At 37.7% G+C, this 17999-nt stretch overlaps 1 protein-coding gene and 1 long non-coding RNA gene across 10 annotated transcripts in view; one reads left to right on the plus strand and one right to left on the minus strand.

Annotated features, from left to right (window-relative positions):
* Nucleotides 1-17999, minus strand: part of EIF4G3 (eukaryotic translation initiation factor 4 gamma 3) — a 270009-nt gene that overhangs the window by 67652 nt on the left and 184358 nt on the right. For all 8 annotated transcript variants that reach the window (XM_054720419.1, XM_054720417.1, XM_054720413.1 and 5 more), the window contains 4 exons: nt 11208-11296; nt 5702-5939; nt 2501-2634; nt 175-288 (listed from right to left, as the gene is read on the minus strand). In XM_054720419.1, the coding sequence (XP_054576394.1) occupies nt 175-288; nt 2501-2634; nt 5702-5939; nt 11208-11296 (575 nt within the window). The remainder of the gene's footprint in view (nt 1-174; nt 289-2500; nt 2635-5701; nt 5940-11207; nt 11297-17999) is intronic.
* Nucleotides 7517-16887, plus strand: LOC114233935 (uncharacterized). Of its 2 annotated transcripts, none has more exons than XR_008556884.1 (4): nt 7517-7544; nt 13003-13065; nt 15677-15768; nt 16490-16887. It is a non-coding gene; the product is annotated as an uncharacterized LOC114233935 (long non-coding RNA). The 2 variants fall into 2 exon arrangements; XR_003620139.2 differs by lacking the exon at nt 7517-7544 and adding an exon at nt 9870-9932.

A 17999-nucleotide genomic window follows, 5' to 3' on the forward strand; every position in this document is an offset into this window, starting at 1 on the left:
TCAAGTGTATTCTTTATTTACTTTAATATTAGTTTGGAAAGGATAGTCTTCACCTCTTCTACTCTTCTTCCTGTTTAAAGGAATCAATGAATAAAAGCCACTCTCTTGGCTTTAGACAAGATGCCATGAAGTCTTTGACAGTTTCTAATTGGGTTGTAGGGAACTTGCACTTACAGATACACCTCTTCCACCAGGGCTTTGCCTTCCAAAATCTGCAAAGGCTGGAGTAAAGTCTGGTCCTCGAGGCAAAACCCGAGGATCTAGAGTTCGCAATTTGGGTTGGTTGATCTGTATGAAGAAGCAAAGGAAAGCTTAACACAAGTTCCAAAGCATCTGCTACCACAAAGGTAAAAACTTAGACTGAAGAGTTATGTCAGCTGAAATGGTGACACTGGAATCCTTAACAGTGAAAGTCCAATCTAAACCTGGACAGCTTCTTCTGGGCTAGCCTTAGAGCCCTTTGGTCAACAGTGGTTTTCTGATGCCCTGGGACTGAACAGGCCTACATTCCAAACGAGGCTAGACATAATCATTTAACTAGTCAAGATTAGTAGAATGACACAAGACAAACTATTTTGAGATCCTATAACTAGGGTCAAATTTTAGGGTTTTCCCCCAGCATATCAGACCAATCTGCCTATGAGAATACTGCTATTGATCATTTTGATTTTGGTTTTGATGCTGCTGACTTACGACTAGAACAGCATGTATTCTGAGTGGATAATAAGTATCAAAAGGAGATTATGTTTCACATATGATAACATTTAAAATCTCACTCTGTCTTGCCAATCTAAGTTACCTGGCTTTGTATAGGCATAGAATATGACTATAATCTCAGCAAAGCTAAGTAGCTCAGCGAGAAATCAACAAAAGATGGGCCAAGGTCAGAAACAGCTAAGGTAGGAAGACAGGAAGGAATATTTTCTAAGAGAATAATCTAATTTTCTAAGAGGGAATATAACAATTGCCCTCTGAAGTAGCCTTAAATTAGCACTGCCAATCAATCACTCAACTGTCCTCACATAAGTACCAAAGAGAAAAGACTTAGATAGCAACAGAAATAAGAAGACCTGTTACTATCAGAGTAAAATGATACGAATAAGGTCTGGATAAGCAGCTACTAGAAACCTCTGTCTTTTTTTAATCTTCACTTGAGGAGCGAAGATATTTTTTCCACTGATTTTTCAGAGAGTAGAAGAGAGGGTAGAGGAAGAGAAGAGAGAGGGAGGGGTTGGAGAGGGTAGGAGAGGTGGGGGAGGAGAGGGGGGGAGGGAGGGAGAGAGGGGGAGGGAGAGAGAGAGGGAGAGAGAGAGAGAGGGGGAGAGAGAGAGAGAGGGAGAGAGAGAGAGAGATTGATTGCCTCCAGCATCCCAGGTATGTGCCCTTTACTGGGAATCGAATCACAACCTTCCCTTGTGCAGGCTGACGCTCTAACCACCACTGAGCAATGCCGGCCAGGGTTAGAAATCTTAGTAAGAGGAGGATCTCAATCTATAAGATATTTACCCTCTACTTTGATTAGGGATTAATAGTTCCTCTTCAAAGCAAAAATATTTCAAGCTTCATCACCAGCACTGGTTCATCACTGATTTACAGGAATACTTGGGCAGATAAACATCTGACTTCACTCTTTTAAATTTAATAAACATACAAAATAAACACTGACTACTAATTTCCTGTATGCACCACTAAGGTCAGATGTGAAGATAAAGGATGCCTATTTATATGCAGAGGATTAGACTAATCATTATAAGAATCTATTGGGGGAATTTGAGATATACATTACTTGAATTATATTGACTCCTATTTAAGTTTGATCTACCTTCCTAAGTTTTGACCTGCCCTCAATGCCATTCTAATTCCATACTGAAATTGCAGGACAGTGGGGAAAGAGATCGGTATCACTTTCACTTTAGCTCTATTAGCCCAACCGACAATTTTCACCACATCACTAAAAAAATAGCTATAATTAGCAGACAAAAATTTTTAAAGCTTTATCACTCAAATATGGGTCAAACCCCATTATTATTATAGTATAAGAAATCTGACAATCCAATAATATTTAGGAAAACTTTAATTCTTAAACATTATACATTTTAAATGAAATACCATTTAGTCTTACAATTCCTAAAAATTGCTCATACTTCACATATTTGCACTAATAATAAAAACCCATTCCTGTCCTGGCTGGTGTGGATCAGCTGGTTGGGCGTTGACTTGTGTACAGAAAAGTTGCTGGTTCAATTCCTGGGTAAGGACACATGCCTGTGTTTCCCGCTCGATCCCCAGCGGGGTATGTGTGGGAGGCAGCGGACTGATGTTCCCCTCTCACATCCATATTACAATCACATAAAAAATTACAATCGCATAAAAAAATTACAATCTCTCTCACTCTCCCTTCCTTTCTCTCTAAAAAAAAAAAATCAGTAAAATATAAAAACACACACAAACAAAAACAGTTCCCACCAAAAAGATATCACTATCTGAGTACTCAGCTTACCTTGTCAAGAACTACATCACTGATGGGAGGCAGGCCCTCTGGTTTCTGTATACAGGCTGGCATGAACTGGAAGTCCAACAAAAACTCCCTGTCATACTGCTTCTTGCCTTCAGTATCAGCAGGCTTCCAGGATTCTAGAAAAAGGCATGTAGGCAGAACAAACTGTCTATGAGGTCATTATATGTATATCCAGTAAAAGTACAAATCCGATTCCAATATTTACTTTATCTCATCATAAACAAACACAAAGGAAATATTGAGCTACAGTCAGAAAATGCCATGTAAAGATTTTAAAGTGTCATTTGTTCTTTTATTCCTTCTGGGTTCCCCTGGATAGTAAAGTAAGCTGAAGTAAGTTGGTATAGGAACCATTCATTCATAAACACATCAAGCAGCCCTTGGCCAGGGCCATTTAATCATCCTCATTAAATAAATCACCATGCCTATAAACAACTCAGAAATAAGGAACTTGGTAGTACTCTTGGTTTCAGGAAAAAGAAGAATACTTTAGTTATTCACTTGGAAATGTTATTTTGGAGAAAAATAATGTAAAAAGACACAAAACAGAGTAACAAATAACTTATTTAAGATTCTGGCCCTAGTTGGTTTGGCTCAGTGGATAGAGCCGTCGGCCTGCAGACTAAAGGGTCCCAAGTTTGATTCTGGCCAAGGGCACATGCTCGGTTGCGAGCTCAATCCCTTCCCCCATCCCCACCCAGTAGGGGACGTGCAGGAGGCAGCCAATCAATGATTCTCTCTCATCAATGATGTTCCTATCTCTCTATCTCTTTCCCTTCCTTTTTGAAATCAATAAAAAATATATATTAAAAAATAGATTCTGAAATGTTTAAGGTGCTAGATAAAGAATTTTTATTCCTGACTACAGTTGAATCTGAAAAAAATAAAATAATGTACTTGCTGGCTGAGCCAACTAAACTGGAGATGCACATATCTTTCTCTAAAAACCATGATACTAAACACTTCTCAGCTAATATATTTTTTTTAAAATATGTTTTATTGAATTTTTACAGAGAAGGAGAGGGATAGAGAGTCAGAAACATCGATGAGAGAGAAACATCGATCAACTGCCTCCTGCACACCTCCTACTGGGGATGTGCCTGCAACCAAGGTACATGCCCTTGACCGGAATCGAACCTGGGACCCTTCAGTCCACAAGCCAAAGTTCTATCCACTGAGCCAAACGGGTTAGGGCTCAGCTAATATTTTTAATATTAACACTGCTTTTCTACTATTACTATTGTTAAAGCTATCATTACTTACAAATCTACTCTTATTATATAAAGTTAAAAAATTTTTTAAATTTTTATTAAATAAAAAGTTGCAATTTTTTCTTCTTTTGTTTTTTTAATGTTTTTAATTGACTTTTAGAGAGAGGAAGGGAGAAGGAGGGAGAGAGAGAGAAACATAAATGTGAAACCGGAACATTGATTGTCTGTCTCCTGCATGCCCCGCACTGAGGAATCAAGCCCGCAACCCAGGTATGTGCTCTGACAGGGAAATGAATCATCAACCTTTTGGTGCATGGTGCAACGCCCAACCAACTGAGCCACACTGGCAAGGGCACAATTTTTTTCTTTTAATTAACAAAACTCTCATCAGGCCTCAGCTCACTTCATGACAGCACATTAGATCCTTCTTTTATTAGTGGCTCCTAATGTGTATGTCATAGACTTACTGACCGTCTGTGAGAATTTTACAATTTTCAACCAAATCTTTATTAGCATATTATATTCATTAAAAGGTAGTTTACTGGAAGGTAGTATACATTACAGGAGTAAAAGGCAGTTGGGGCCTACAGTTGTGTACTTTTTCCTTGCCAAACTGAAATATGAAAATATAATTCACAGTCCTAAAAATGACAACAGTGTCTCAATTTCCTGAAGGATTGGTGGTGGCCACAAATGCATGGTGATATGATATAAACCTAGATCTTTAGAAGTAATTTCAGAGTTCTAAGGTTAAAAAAATTACAATAGCATAACCTTACAATTTCATAAAGACAATTAGCAGCATTAAGTGCAGTATATTAAGGGAGTATCAATCAGTGACTTTCAAACATTTTTGACTAGAACTCACAGCAAGAAATATAATGACTACATGAATCAGAACAAACATAAATAAGTTTCTGAAACATATTACCCTTACTACATGTAATGTACTGACATTTTCCCCCCTTTAATCTTCACCCATGGATATGTTTTTCCAACTTTAGAGGGGGAGAGGGGGAAGAGAGATATTGATTAGCTGCCTCCTGTACTGGCCCAACTAAGGATTGAACCCTCAACCTAGGGATGTGCCTGACTGGTATTCAAACCCATAACCTTTTGGTGTACGGGACGACACTCCAACCAACTGAGCCACCTGGCCAGGGCCACACTGACATTTTCTACTCTATTTCCCTTTTAAAAAATTGTTGGTTTCAACTACTAACTTAATTTTACAACCTATTAAATGGGTTTAAACTATCAGTTTGAAATACACTGGTCTAGATTATTTCTGAAGTCTGATATCTTACATTCAAACCCTACCTCAATGCAGAAGTCACTCCAGATTTGGCATACTAAGAAAAAACTTCCCTTACCCCAAATTTTCTATCAAACGAACCATGATTCACCACCACACCAAATATCTCCACAACCTCAAAGTCAATCATGGTTACATAGTATTGGGACAGGACAGAAGTTTAATATATTTGATGATGTCTAAAGCTGCAAGATTTTCTCAGGTTTATCATATATTTCACAGGGCACTTCCCATCCTGCAGATACTCAGTGATGCAATCAGACTGCCCCTGACTCATTACTGGAGTTCAAGCCTTGTGAAATGATGAGTACACTCTCAAGGGACATGGTCATACCTGAAATATCCCTTTCACAATAAAATTAAATGTGCTTTGTTGAAGTCAACCAGCCTACCGCTGACTGATTCTCTTTGCCAGCTGCACTTTCAATGCCAGTAAAAGCAGAATACTAGCATGAGATATCACTTCCATCAACATAGAACTCTCTGGATTTGCTAATCACTAACTTTTGCCTGCTGATCTGTTCTTTAAATACTAACACTACGATAAGCTTCTTCCTTCCATCCACTATTTCACTAGAAAGAGGCAACATTTCTCTACTATTGCAGCAGAATAAAGGGAAAAGGAAAGATGTACACAGAAAGACAGGATACACTTACCTGGTTTAAATGGGAACGTGACCCCTTCACCACAACTATCAGTGGAGCCTGAATTAGCATCTATTCCTTCCCCCTCAGAAACACTCTCAGCACCATTACGTATAGGCTCAGCTTCTTCTCCATTTTCTTCCACAGCTTTCACCTTTTTTAGGTCTGAGGAATCTCTCTCAGGATGGCTCATTTTATCCTGCTCAGATTCAAGTACTTTGTCACCTGAAAGTTCCTCTTCAACTGTAAGCTAAAGCATAAGTGAACACAGAGGTTATATATATATATTTTAAATATATTTTATTGATTTTTTACAGAGAGGAAGGGAGAGGGATAGAGAGTTAGAAACATCGATGAGAGAGAAACATCGATCAGCTGCCTCTTGCACACCCCCTACTGGGGATGAGCCCGCAACTAAGGTACATGCCCTTGACCGGAATTGAACCTGGGACCCTTGAGTCCGCAGGCCGACGCTCTATCCACTGAGCCAAACCGGTTTCAGCTATATATATATTTTTTTTCACTGTGTGTAAATATACCTAAACCTCCTCAAAAGTATAGGAAAACATGTCACTCAAGATAAGGATGTCTGTGTGCAGCATATGGTACTAGAAAGGTATGTTTACTTAAAAACACTTTTCTCATTTCATCTCCTGGGATAGTGCAGGTAATTCAAATGGCTACTGAAATGCTTTAACATGACTAATGAAATCTAAATGTACCAAAGATGAGAATGGAAAGAACTGTTAATCCTTGGCACTTGAAGGTCATGAAACAGTCCAAGTCAGAAATCTAAATCAAACATGCCTACCCTTACCACTTCAGCTCAGCAAATATAAAAAGAAACACTACAGGGTATTTTTTGTGCTGTCCTCTGGTGGCTAAATAAAGTTCAATGAATAGTTTAAAGTAACTAAGTCCCACAAAGCTAATCATCTCTCGTTTTACAAGGACACCATTTGTTAAGTAAAATCTATTTTGTTTATTGATTCTTAGAATACTCTGAGACTGAGACCTTATTCAAATCACATATGGAGAAATGCTTGAAATGTATCCCCTAGGAAGAAATCTGGGTTCTGGTGCATCCTGACTACTTTTAAAAAGCAAAATAGGATTGAGTTATTCACCATAATAGTTTTCACTATTTCATTTTAAGTTATCAAAAAATGGATTTCTTAAGGGCCATATGAACTATCAAAACTCCTTAGGCAAAGTTCTCCATGAGCTTTAAGTCTTTCTTTTTCATGAAGGGTAAGCACTCTGAAAATAAGCCTTTGAAAAAAGTGCTCAGAGGAAATAGGCATTCCAAGTGATAAATTTGCATGAGGAGAGCCAAAAAATAGCACTCTGTTGAACTGGTTCAACAGAAAGTTGTATAAAAGAATGTCATATACTACAGAAAGTGGTTGCCCCAATTGATTTATGAAATTATGTTTATTTAAAAATTAAAGAGTTACAAATCATACTTTTTTACAGTAATTATAGCAGTATTGTTAGTAAAATTTCTCCTACCATATCACACACACACACACACACACACACACACACACACACACTCTTTCTCACTACACGAATAGGGGGAGACAGTATAGTAGCCTTCAAAAGAAAGACAAACATAAAAATTCCATAAAAATAAAGGCTGAAATGATTTATTTTTATCAAACATGGCAAAAAATAGGTAATCTTTTCGACTTCGAGAAAAACAAGATCTACCAAGTTTGAATCATGAGTTAGCAGCCTCACTTTTTATTGTATATTCTACTAGAGTCTAAATGATGTCATAATGAGCTGCAATACCACTTTAAAATTAAGTACAGGTCATCAAGAAGATCTTCAATAATGTGGCATATAAATGGTACTAAAACTTATTAAGCAGCAGTCTACTGTTTAAACAGCAGTATACTATTATTCTATATACAATTATATAGAATCCTTAATTTGGATCTTGTTAAAATGTGAAAAAATTCTGTTTTAAAGAACAGCATTTTGTGTAGAGGTTTGTGTAGAGGTTGTAATGGTTGAAAAAAATTCTGAAGAGTATTTTATAACATATGAATATTACATGAAATTCAAATTTCAATGTCCATCAATAAACATCATAAAATCAATAAACTATGAATAATCTATTGTATATTATAGGAGAATGTATCACTTGGAAAGTTAACTTCTAAATGGAGAAAGCAGTATAAGTTATTGCATGAATAACTAATCATAATTCAGAGAACACAGAATCTCTAAGGTATCTGAGGCACATTGTTAAAAGGTATATTTTTCACCCTAGATGGTTTGGCGCAGTGGACAGAGCGTTGGCCTACAGACTGAAAGGTCCTGGGTTCAATTCCAGTAAAGGGCACATACCTGGGTTGAGGGCTCGATCCCCAGTACACGGCATGCAGGAGGCAGCCAATCAATGAGTCTCTCTCATCACTGATGTTTCTATCTGCCTCTCTCCCTCTCCCTTCCTCTCTGAATCAATAAAAATACATTTTTAAAAAAGGTATATTTGCCGAAACCGGTTTGGCTCAGTGGATAGAGCGTTGGCCTGCGGACTGAATGGTCCCGGGTTCGATTCTGGTCAAGGGCATGTACCTTGGTTGCGGGCACATCCCCAGTGGGGGGTGTGCAGGAGGCAGCTGGTTGATGTTTCTCTCTCATCGATGTTTCTATCTCCTCTCTCCCTCTCCCTTCCTCTCTGTGAAAAATCAATAAAATATACATTTTTAAAAAAAAAAGGTATATTTTTCAAGGGAACCCACAAAAATAGTGCATTAAATATTTATAATGATTCTTTTTCTTTCAGCAGGAAGAAGCTCTATTCAACTAGTGCATTAAATATTTATAATGATTCTTTTTCTTTCAGCAGGAAGAAGCTCTATTCAACTTATTTGTAAATGTCTAAGAGTTCTGAAATTGTTTACTCAGAAAATCAGATTGAAAAAAGAAAGCACCTTATTGGTTGGACTGTCAGAAGTGAACTTTTTATAGGAACTTGTTTAAAGAATTTAGTTGAAAAAACTGCCTGCTTAATGCATGAGGTTTTTAAAATGCTAAAAAATCAGATTGACAACAATGTATGTAACAAATGATGAAGTATCCTAAAATTTTAAAACAAATTTTAAGATGCCTTAACTAGAATTTTTAAGAGGAATCATCTTTCATGCTATAATTTAGATAATTTAATAAAATATTTACAATGATGAACAACCCAATATATAATCTAAAATAGGCCGATACCTGAAAGGGCTAAAACCTTCCTGAGGAGAGCTTGATGATCAGTGAAAATGAAGACAATGACAGCCAGTGTGTACTAAGGTACTCTAATAAATGCTCAATTTTATGAAAGGGACTGGGATTTGTGAAAAAAGCCTGTCTGCAAATGACCAAATGCCTTTTTATTATACTTGTAAACTATAAGGTTAAGAAAAAAGTGATTGGTTCAAAATGAGTCAAAATAGTTCTCATGTATGAAGAATAATAATCTAAACCAGGTTTTAGCAAACTATATGGCTCATGGGCCACATCTGGCTCATCATTTGTTTTTCTATAGTGTCAAGGGTAAGGGTGATTTTGACATTTATAATGGTTAAAAAAATCTGAATAATATTTTATGACACATGAATATTATATGAAATTTCAGTGTTCATTAATAAAGTTTTGCTAAAATACAGCCACGCTGATTTGTTTACACACATATAAGGCTGCTTTTGGGTTACAGCAGCAGAGCTGAGAAAGTGTGCCAGGGATCATGCAGTCCACAAAGCCTGAACTATTTCCTATGTGACCCATTCCCTAAAGTGGGTGAATATGTGAAGGCACAGGAATGGTGGCCTACTCATTTAATATTCAGTAATACTTAGAAATCTAGCCACAAGGCAAAGAAACATGAAACATAATAAGAGAAAGCTAAAAAACAAACAAACAAAAAACACACACAAAAAAAACACAGCTGAATCTAAAGAGTAATCAGTTTGAAGGAAATATAAATGATTGTCCTGCCTCTGGAAGGTATTTTATTCTCTGTAAAAGCAACATTTTCTTGTTCAGCCACAAGAAGTGCAACAACTATTTGCACCACTATAAGTTACTGCCAATTCTTATCCCAGTAACCACAATAAAATCACATCTATGAAACATTTTTGTGGTTGCTATGGGACTAACTGTGACATCAATAGAGCATCATGTAAGAGCAATGACAGGATAGGGAGAATTAACAAAAAGGTACTGTGTGAGCTGCTTGAAGAGGGTAAGAATTATAACTAGACAGAAAAACCTTATGAAACAAATGTATTTAAAGTGATTTTAAAATAATTTCTGCACATAATATTATCATGTTAAAATTCAATAAAATTTTAATAGATAGAAGCGTTCAAAAAGAAAAAAAAGAGATAGTTTATATTACTCTTCCTTTATTTTTTATTTATTATTATTACTTTTTGTTAATCCTCACCCGAGGATAATTTTCCACTGATTTTTAGAGCGTGGGAGAGAAGAGACAGAGAGATAGAAATATCGATGTGAGAGAGACACATCAATTGGTTGCCCCGCAAGTGCTCTGATGTGGGAAGGGAGGCAGCTGGGGATCAAGCCTGCAACCAAGGTCCGTGCCCTTGGAGGTACCTACCCTTGACCAGAATTGAACCTGAGACCCTTTAGTCTGCGGGACAATGCTGTATTCACTAAGCCAAAACCGGCTAAGGCAGTTACTCTTTATTTATGAGCTGCAGTACACAGCACTAAAAATATTGAGATTGCAGACTATGAATTGTTAGAGCACTACTTAGGACTAACATCTGCCCATGTTTCTTCCTCACATCATCTGGACCTGATGTGCTATTACAAAATTAATGTAGCTTAGTTCAAACAAACAAACCACATGTGAAAAGTTATCTTACTGAGATGATGTTAAAAGATGACAGATTCAAAATAAATTTCCCTAAAATCTTCCTGATGATTTTTAACATTATTATTAATAGGTATTTGAAAAAACTATCTCCATTTTTCTTTTCTTTTAATATATTTTTATTGATTTCAGAGAGGAAGAGAGAGAGAGAGAGAGAAACATCAATGATGAGAATCATTGATTGGCTGCCTCCTGCCTCTTCCAACTGGGGACTGAGCCTGCAATCCGGACATGTGCCCTTGACCGGAATCGAACCTGGGACCCTTCAGTCCACAGGCTGATGCTCTATCCACTGAGCCAAACTGGCTAGGGCTCCATTTTTATGTATTGGATTAGTCTTTCCATCTGGTTAATATAAGGAAAAATTCAATTAAAGGGACAAAAGGGTTAACCAAAAATTAATAACCTATTTTTTTGCCATTTTAGAAGAGGTATTTGAGAGACATGCTACTAAAAATCTTTTCAAATTCTGTAAATATACTTTAAAAAAGCAGACATTGAGCTTGATATATCAAGTTCTGCCTGGAAAACAGTATCAAGAAAGAGGTATAAACTTGTCTTGGGAAATGGTACCACTGTTCTGAAGATAGGCTAAAGAGACTTATTGCTGCCCCTTACCTCCAATTCTGCTTCTAACACCTCTTCAGTGGTTCGGGTCCGATCTTTTGGTTTCTTCCACATCTTTGGTGCAGTTATAGTTGTCTGAGCTGAAATATAAGATCAGGCTACCATTACTTCCCACTGTGAAGTTATGTTTGGAAATAATAGGTCTAAATCAGCGGTCGCCAACCTTTTGGACCTCACGGACCACCAGTGGTCCGGACCACTGGTTGGCGACCACTGGTCTAAATGATATTTGTATTCAAATTTAGGAGAAGAAAAGAGGGCTTTCACCCATACTGAGGAGACAGATGAATGGTAAAGTGAACAACTGTGTAGTTGTGGCCCAGAGGTTGCAATGGCAAATGTCTTGGGCACAAATTATTCTCATCAGCTCCTGTAGCCTTCCATCCAGTGGCTTAAGTTCCCCCTCCTACTTACTTCATGGCTAGCACATACCCAGATGCATAACTCAGTAAATGGTAATTATCTATATAGGAAACTGGCCTACCAGCCAATTCTAGACACAGGCCTGCTTCTATTGCTCATCAACTATGTGATCATAAGCAAGTCGTACTTCTCAGGCCCCTGCACATTCAACTATAAAGTGCAAGAGTGAGATTAGATGATATCTAAGGTTCCTTTTGAGCTACAAAAATAGTGAATCTCAGATTCTGGTTTTTTTAAAGCTTTCTAGACAAAAGGATACTTTAAAATTTCATTTGATAGGCAACACTTCTACAGCATTCAGTTCTCATTTCAGATCAATATTGTTGGCTAGCCTTTTATATTGCTGGGGTGACAATTAAGAAAGAAAACTATTTTTACTGAACCATTCACTCTATTGCATCAAAAGATCTAGATGAAAAATTAGGCTTACAAAGAATTTATCAAAATTAATTTTTCTTACAAATTCCAAAATCATCCAACACTTGAATGTATAATTTAAATGTAAGGTAGCGCCGAAACCGGTTTGGCTCAGTGGATAGAGCGTCGGCCTGCGGACTGAAGGGTCCCAGGTTCGATTCCGGTCAAGGGCATGTACCTTGGTTGCGGGCACATCCCCGGTAGGGGTTGTGCAGGAGGCAGCTGATCGATGTTTCTCTCTCATCGATGTTTCTGACTCTCTATCCCTCTCTCTTCCTCTCTGTAAAAAAATCAATAAAATATATTAAAAATAAATAAATAAATGTAAGGTAGCAAATAGATTACATTAAAGGAACCTACAGAAGGCAACACATGAGTTAACAGATAGAAATGAGGTATTACAGGCAGGCGGGTAGAGAGAGGAGTCAAAGAAAAGCCACTTAATAGAGACATTATCAAAAGTGAATGAACACCACGCTGATTCTCTACAGAAATACAAGATCATTCATTCACACTACACCAACTACATTCTCTGGGACAGCCTCAAATCTTTTTTGGAAGAACAGAATAGGAATACTCACCCTGTTTTGGGGAACAACAAAAAGGAGACATTTAATATTCTTCTTCTCAAATTTACTGTACCATTAAAAAAACCAATAACACCATAAACTCCTTTGTTACACCTCAAACCAATTTTTTCTTTTTCTAATATGTTTTTATTAATTTTCAGAGAGAGGAAGGGAAAAAGAGAGATAGAAACATCAATGATGAGAGAGAATCATCGATTGCCTGCCTCCTACATACCCCCCACTGGGATTGAATCCGCAATCCCGGCATGTGCCCTGACCAAGAATCAAACCATGACATCCTGGTTCATGAGTCGATGTTCAACCACTGAGCAACACCAGCCAAGCGCAAACCAATTTTTCTTTACCCTTCCTCTCAGGAACCGTACTGAACAAGAAAACATTATTAGCAGCTGTTATTCTTCCTTTGTGGCCTACTGAAGGTAAACCATTTTTTCAAAGTATGAAGCTCAGATTATGGTAACTGTGGGTGGGTTTAAATCTGCTATTGCCTTGCAGTCTTATACTAAGTATATGTTCATGTATGTATGTATGCAGTGGTCTCTTCATTTTTTTAATGGACTTTCTGATTTATAAAACCAGTCTGTTTTATGTGCATCTCTCCTAAATGCTTATGATTAATTCTGCTTCCACAGCAGAATCCTTTTTAAGAGTTTGAGGAAACTGTACATTTCATTTCAAATTTTGTTTCATATATGCATGAATTGAGCTCTAAATTCCATTCATGGAAAAGGAGAAGAACACTTTCTGGAGGATTCTTTGGGACCAAATATAAACTTCCCTGCCTCTAAACAACAAAACCCAATAACATATCAAATGTACTCAACCTAAAAACATAAAAACATTTCTTCCATGGGTAACGCATAACATTTAGTATGCTTAAAAAAAAAAAAAGCTACTTACGTAGCAGGTATTGTTACTCTATATAAGTGGCTTTAAGTTTTACTTTAAAGCAGTAATTCTCAGCTAGAAGTGAGAGAAATCACATACCTCTTTAAGAGATACTCAAGTCCCTTTAAAAACTGAACACAGACATGCATACCACACCTAGTGTTTCGTGAAATTGTGAAAAACATCCCCTCTTCTACCATTATTGATGGAGATGTGCAGTAAAATTTGGGTGTGTTGACAGAAGAGGAAGGAAGAGGGGAGAAGGAGGGAGGGAGGGAGAGACACAGATACCCACTCCCTCATTTAAAAGACAATTATTTCAGAACTTGTTAGAATAAGGGAATTAAATTTAAGGCACTGTCTCAGATTTTTCTTTCCTTTCTAGTCCATTCCCAGTACCTATACCTTAGATTAGGCCCTTACTACTGCATTTATTTAATTATTAGATAGTCTCTTAATTTACTGCTCTGATTCTTTAACACATCATGTATATATACTGACTGAAGGATGGCTGTTCTAAATAATTGATTTGATTGGGTTATTCCTGTACTTAGAATATTTTTCAAAGCATCATCCATAGGGCCAAGAAAACTTCCTCCCACAGGGTGGGCACTCAAATGTGCTGACTGAACAAACAGCAGCACTGTGTGAAAGAGCTATTACTGATATTCTGAAAACAAAGATAGATTCTTTCCTTCTTGTGCTGCATTAAAGCACCACAGGACAAGTGACAATCTCTGCATGAGATTCATAATTAATCTGAACTTAAAGCTGCCTAAAGCAGCATTCCTCAGCCCCCATAAAAACTCAACTCTTACAGGCCATTTAATTTCTACTACTTTAAAATATAAAATAAGCAAATATAAACAGAAAAGCAATACAATGATTTAAAGATTTTTTTTACAAATTTTTAGATCATTGGCAGAAAAACCATGTTTTTCTTCAGAGCTCATTTCATGAAATGATTAAGGTATAAATTCAGAAAAACACTGGGGACACAGGCAAGCTTAATCATTAGGTTTTAGGAAGATTCTTTGTCTTCTCTGTTAGATGTTTCAGAATTTATGTCAAGAATGCATTAAGTTAGAAATGTTCCCATTTTCAACTTGTACCCCATGAATGGAATACAGACTCCAGAAAATAATGCCTCATAACAAGTGTTATAACTAGCAATGATTCCATTTTAAAAGAAATCACAATGTAGTTATATTTTTCTGATATCTGTAAGATGCCTGACAAGTCACACCTGAAAGTGGAAGAGTCTTTTGTTCTTGTTTACTTTATTTTTATTTTTTAAGTATATTTTTATTGATTTTAGAGAGGAAGGGAGAGGGAAAGAGCGATAGAAACATCAACTATGAGAGAGAATCACTGACTGGCTGCCTCCTGTGGGACTGAGCCCACAGCCCAACTGGAATCAAACCTGGGACCCTTCAGTCCACAGGATGAAGCTCTATCCACTGAGCAAAACCAGCTAGGGCCTCATTTACTTTAGATATAGGTTCTATTGGAGTCAAGTTGCTACTCTTGCAAATTAAGATCTAACAACTCTCTGTGTGCAACCTAGGAGATAACTATTGGACTTGAAGAAAAGGGAACAGTATGCAAGTTTCATAAATGTACTGGGTTTTATTAAACCCATGTAAGTTTGCAAAAATAGTCTTCCCTAATGCCTGAGAAACTGTTATATAAAACTAGAGGCCCGGTGCACGAAATTCATGCACGCGGGGGTGTCCCTCAGCCCAGCCTGCACCCTCTCGCAGTCTGGGAGTCCTTGGGGGATGTCCGTCAGTTGGACATCCTTAGCGCTGCCAAGAAGGGGGGGAAGAGGTTCCCGCCACCGCAGCTGTGCTTGCCAGCTGTGAGCCTGGCTTCTGGCTGAGCAGCACTCCCCCTGTGGGAGTGCACTGATCACCAGGGGGCAGCTCCTGCGTTGAGCGTCTGCCCCCTGGTGGTCAGTGCATGTCATAGCAACTGAATGTTCCTCCATTTCTCGATTTGCATATTACCCTTTTATTATATAGGGTGGTAGATCATATAAAAATGGAAGAATCAAGAGTAGTTATGGAATATAAGGCATCCTGAGAAACTACTCTGTAAAAACTTGTTATCAAACATATACTCTCTTCCTTTTCTTTGCAGGAGTATCAGTTCTTAGAGAATCTTAAAGTAGTTAAAAGTCACAGTTTCTAGTCTAGAATCCTGACTCAGAGAGATATCAGAAATGTTGCACAGTAAGTACAAGAATGACAAACATTACTGCCATAATATTATTCCCATATTTTGGTTATTCTTATTTCTTTTAGTCTTGCGGTCTTTACATAAATCCAACAGGTAACCTTTTTTGTTTTGTTAATCAATGAGTATTTTTTTCATTGATTTTTAGAGAGTGAAAGATGGGGGGCGAGGGAGAGGGAGAGAGGAAGGGAGAGAGAAACAATCGATGTGACAGACACACGTTGATTGGTTGTTTCCCACACACACTTCAATGGGGGCTCTGCAAACTAAGCCAGTCTATTTATGCAATTGGGGATTGAACCTGCAAAACAGGTACATGCCCTTGACCAGGAATTGAACCCACGACCCTTTGATCCAAGGGCTGACGCTCTAACCACTGAGAAAACACTGGCCAGGGACTGACAGGTAACCTTTTAATCTCAAGTTATTTCACTAGCTATGCAACGTAGGACTGAAAACAATTTTTACTAAAGGTACCATGTTGGTAAACTTAAACTTGCTTCTCTTTACTATATAATTTCTTCATTACTTATTTAGTATGTACTAGTCAGGTCAGTACATAAGTAAATTGTAAGGTTTAAAAATTTTTCAAATTTTTCTCATGCCAAAAAGGAGAGACCTTTTCCACCCTCCCTTTTCTTAGATCTTTGCCCAGAGAAAGATTGGAATTGTAAACCCTTCCTCTATCTGTGATGTATGCGTTTTTTGTTTTTTAAGCTACAGAAGCCCCTTGTCAGCTTTACAACTCAGGAATGTTTTTCTGAAGGGTCTGGGAGCCATCTCTCTCCCAGACACCTGGCTCTGTAACCAACCACCTGCTTGTCATGAACATATGAAAAGAATAATTTTTCCTTTGGATAAAGACAACTGACACAGATGGACAACTACCAGGAGAATTCAGGCTAAAACAGATGTAAGAGCAACGGTGCTGGTCCAGTCCTGCTACATGAGGACCAATTTTCATCGTCTTGAGAATACATATGTCATAGATCACGTCTGTCTGGCTTCACCAAAGGCTGAGCTCTCCTTCTGTCCACTATCTCATTACTGGGTTGCCTGTAATGTTCACTGCAGTCTTAATGCTTATCCAATAATAAAACTTTCTTTCTTTCCTACTTTCCTGAGAGGATTTTCTGGGTTGGGAGGAGATTTCCATTTCCCCCCCAACACTCTGGTAATGAGATTGGGAAGGTCTGTCAGTGCCTGAAATGAGTAGACCAGATGAAGATCCTGTGGCCACATAAACCCAGGTAAGAGACCCTGAATTATAAAAAGTCTCCCTTCTAGCTCTTTATTCTTCTGGAATATAACATGAACTCTTTAGCTTTAAGACTTGAGATTAATGTATCCAGTGGCTCAGTCTCTCGACTGAAGGTGACACAAAACTAAGAGGCCATGAAGGTTTATTAAGAATACATACATTACGGAGGAACCAAGATGGCAGCAAAGATAAACAACTAAACTGCCGCCTCGCATAACAATTTCAAAAATACAACTAAAAAACAAAACATCTACCACCCAGAACCACGGGAAAGCTGGCTGAGTGGTAGATTTACAACTAAGAAGAGAAGGGAGCACAAACGCTAGAGAGCTGAGAGCTGAAATAAAGAATAATATACAGAGATCCAACAGCAGACTAAAGGATCGCAAGAATCAAGTCAAAGATTTGAAATATGAAGAAGTAAAAAACACCCAACCGGAAAAGCAAAAAGAAAAAAGAATCCAAAAATATGAAGATAGTGTAAGGAGCCTCTGGGACAACTTCAAACGTACCAACATCTGAATTATGGGGGTGCCAGAAGAAGAGAGAGCAAGATATGGAAAACCTATTTGAAGAAATAATGACAGAAAACTTACCCTACCTGGTGAAAGAAATAGACTTACAAGTCCAGAAAGCACAGAGAACCCCAAACAAGAGGAATCCAAAGAGGACCACACCAAGACACATCATAATTAAAATGCCAAGGGCAAAAGACAAAGAAAGAATCTTAAAAGCAGCAAGAGAAAAAGTTAGTTACCTACAAGGGAGTAACCATATGATTGTCAGCTGATTTCTCAACAGAAACTATGCAGGCCAGACGGGAATGGCAAGAAATATTCAAAGTGATGAATAGCAAGAACCTACAACCAAGATTCCTCTACCCAGCAAAGTTATCATTCAGAATTGAAGGGCAGATAAAGAGCTTCACAGATAAGAAAAAGCTAAAGGAGTTCATCACCACCAAAC

This window comes from Eptesicus fuscus, chromosome 9, assembly GCF_027574615.1.
Source record: "Eptesicus fuscus isolate TK198812 chromosome 9, DD_ASM_mEF_20220401, whole genome shotgun sequence".
In the NCBI taxonomy this organism is placed as follows: Eukaryota; Metazoa; Chordata; class Mammalia; order Chiroptera; family Vespertilionidae; genus Eptesicus; species Eptesicus fuscus.